Source organism: Rutidosis leptorrhynchoides, chromosome 9 (genome assembly GCF_046630445.1).
Source record: "Rutidosis leptorrhynchoides isolate AG116_Rl617_1_P2 chromosome 9, CSIRO_AGI_Rlap_v1, whole genome shotgun sequence".
NCBI classification, from domain to species: domain Eukaryota; kingdom Viridiplantae; phylum Streptophyta; class Magnoliopsida; order Asterales; family Asteraceae; genus Rutidosis; species Rutidosis leptorrhynchoides.
In genome coordinates this window covers 324,123,033-324,126,181 of record NC_092341.1, presented here as the reverse complement: position 1 = coordinate 324,126,181, position 3,149 = coordinate 324,123,033, and the positions used below count along the sequence as shown (strand labels likewise).

Below are 3,149 nucleotides of genomic sequence, written 5' to 3'. Positions count from 1 at the left end.
TAATATTTTAATATGAATGTAAACTTGAAATTGAGTTTTTGAATAAATGAACGATTATGTTTATGCTCTTAGACAATTATGTTAAACTTTATATTTATGTTTATGATTTTCTTCTATTTTTGCACAAGTCTAATCCGACTAATCCCCAAGTTGCCGATTAGTTCCTTCAAAGTCCCAACCGAGTACACCCCGCGTAACGAGTTTTGCAACCTTGGTTCAAGCTACACCCTTTTAGTTCAAATCAAAAATAAATTTCATTTAAGAGAATCTATAAGAACAGATGAATTCAGAGTAACTAACAAAAGAGCAGATATGATCAAGTGTACACATGTCCTTTTATGTAATGGATAAAAGTAAACCAAAGTTATAAGAATATCAACACATATTTAGCAAACTCAAGTAGCACTTGCAGATATTATCTTTTTTTATACCAGATTTGTTGATTCCCAACCAGAGCGAAAGTATACCGATATGCTCACATGGTGGCTTCTTCTGGGTCAGTCTCAATTGGCACTTGCGGCACATTATTCCCGCCCCTCAACCGTGAGGACACATTGTCGATCGCAGAATTAAGCTGGCTTATTTTAGCATTCAAAGTCTGTCTGGTTTTCTGCATTTTTAAGAAACGAAATAAAAAGATTAATGAGGACCGGTTGAGGTTACTAGACGTGACGTTTGCTCTAATTTTTTAAAAAGTAATGTTATTGATATAACAATAACAATTGAAAACTTTAAAATAGTGCATCGATTTAGACATGGGTTACTGAAGTGAATTTTTTTTATTGCAACTATTTGACCCATAAACACAACCCAAATTAACACATTCATAAGTACATGGGTCAGAACTGACACCTCCAAGACCAGGTTGATCAAGATTTAACCTTTAGAGAAACAAAACAAGCATAAATAGTTCAAAATCAAATACAAAGTATAAAACGCACCTCTAAACCTTCATCATAATAAATTGGTCTTTTCGCCCTCCTAAATCCATATTCATCTTCGTTTAAGAGAGACCTTCTTATCTGGTGATCAAATCAAAACGCCAACATTCAGGTTAAATCTTGAATCTTGATTCACGCATTAAATGAAAAAAAGTTGCAGTTTTAATTTAAGAAACGAAAACTATAGATAAAATACGCATGCTTTAGTGGTTCACCTGTGGAGCAAATATGTATGTGAGGGTTCCACATAACGCACCCCCCAAAAGAAAACCAGCAATAAAGTCACCGGCGCCTCCACCACTACGGTCACTGAATACAACACGATATAGAAAAGTAAGTTTAGATCAACTGATAACGAATTAACGACAAATAAGGTACAAAAATATCAGCTGCATATGATATCCTGTCTTAGATACAAAGGGCTTATGGCCTGGCAAACTTGAGGCTGTGAGTTCGAGTTCAGTGGAGGACAAAAAGGGGGGTGTGTGTGTGCGCGCGCGTGTTTGCTGTTCCAAAAATAAAACATGACTGAAAAGATAAAAATAGAGTCTAAATCTCAACTATCAATGAAATTTGAAGTACGCTAATTTGGTTATTAGCCAGTTATAGACGGTTCTTAATTATTTGGCTATTCAGAAATACATGGCCGATAAACGTCGTTATTGGATACATAACTATAATGAATAAATACCAAATTTTTTAAGTTTCCAATACATTAATGCATTCAATTGAACCAACACATATGTCATATGCAAATCTTATAAATTTTTCGTACACTTAGTTGCTATTAAAAAAGCTGGATATAGAGATATCTTACTTGTACTGTGCACAAACCGCCAACTTCTGCTGAGATCTTTGTAGGTTTGACTTTCTTTGAAAAGTCAGAGTTGCCGTATTACCGAAAAAGCAAGAATTAGCAGACTGACTATCATTTCCCTTACGACTACTTTGAACTGTATTATGATGAAACATAATTACAGAAAGATCTAATTGTAGAATATAAATAAAATAAAAATAAAAATGATAATAACGTAAAACATGCATTACACGCAATTATGTCCATTTCCGACACATCCTAAAGCATAAATGAAATTCTAGAGACAAATACAACAACTGTATATCAACATTCACAAGGCCACAGTTTTTGATTTCGATTAAATTATTCTACAAAAAGTCCAATCTTTAAGCTAAGCATAAGATTATTACTTTACCTACACAATTCAACATCCAAATACAACTTTTTTGTTGTGCATATCTCTTAGAATTTGTCATAACCTATAAAAATAAGCAAATTTAGTAAGAAAAACCTATTTTATCTACACGTTTGACTTACTTTTGTACTGCAAGTTTGCAAAGTCTAAGTAGCTCAATGCAAAAATGTTAACTAGGGCAAATAAAATTATTAGAAATAAATGGTATAGCTAAAATAAATATACATAACTATATATATCTTGATCTTGACAACCCACGAGAGAAAGATAATCATAAATCATATAAATTAGGGCAAGAAACTAACGGGTACCAAACAACAATCTTTAAACCATATGTATGATAAAAATGATTAACATTAACATATTAGAATCCATTTCCAATAATAGTAAAGAAACAAAATTACAAGAAATCATGAAATACAAGATAACATAACCACAAATCTTATAAAAAAAGATTGCAAATGTCATATTATAAACAATTTCCAAGAAAAATCAAAGATGTAACAGGAAAAATGTTATCTTTTATAAAATTACCAGAAAGTGAAGCAGGTGAGATGATGGTGGTTGCAGCCATTGATGGTGAATGGATCAATAATTGAAGATCGAGAAAAGAAAAAAAACGGGGTTTAAAAAGTAGACAACCAAAGAAGGAGGCTTTTTGGCAGTGTCAGAAAGGAATTGAGATACCCAAATGGATTTGAGAATGTAAATGAGCCGAGGTACCGAGCTGGGACTCGGTAAAAAATTCGATTCGAGTCAACTTAAAACGAGCTCGAGTCTAGCTCGAACTTATTTTAAAAAACGATTATTAAACGAACTCGATCAAACTCGTGAGTCTATTCGAACTTTCCGATACATACAATAATTGCATAACAATCCCTCCTACACATTTTAATGAAATATTATTACAACATTGTATTTTTTTTTTAAATTTATATTTTTACTCTTAATCAATTAATTAGAAAAACTGTCTTACTTTTATAATTTAATTAGTTTA

General features: G+C 32.1%; 1 protein-coding gene across 1 annotated transcript; it reads right to left on the bottom strand.

Annotated features, from left to right (window-relative positions):
- Positions 1-249: 249 nt before the first annotated feature.
- On the bottom strand, positions 250-2,830 carry LOC139867514 (uncharacterized). The gene is made up of 5 exons (XM_071855877.1): positions 2,687-2,830; positions 1,759-1,894; positions 1,157-1,250; positions 942-1,022; positions 250-610 (listed from the first exon to the last, which is right to left on the bottom strand). Exons 1-5 carry the CDS (start codon positions 2,724-2,726, stop codon positions 476-478), a joined length of 486 nt encoding a protein of 161 aa, XP_071711978.1. The 5' UTR covers positions 2,727-2,830; the 3' UTR covers positions 250-475.
- Positions 2,831-3,149: the final 319 nt, after the last annotated feature.

Bases quoted from the DNA above. Each gene is read 5' to 3' on its own strand.
- LOC139867514 (XM_071855877.1), bottom strand. From the start codon at position 2,726: ATGGCTGCAACCACCATCATCTCACCTGCTTCACTTTCTG. The intron at 1,895-2,686 runs GTAATTTTATAA...ATCATAATACAG, and splicing joins CTCACCTGCTTCACTTTCTG to TTCAAAGTAGTCGTAAGGGA. The intron at 1,251-1,758 runs GTAAGATATCTC...TGTTGTATTCAG, and splicing joins GCGGTTTGTGCACAGTACAA to TGACCGTAGTGGTGGAGGCG.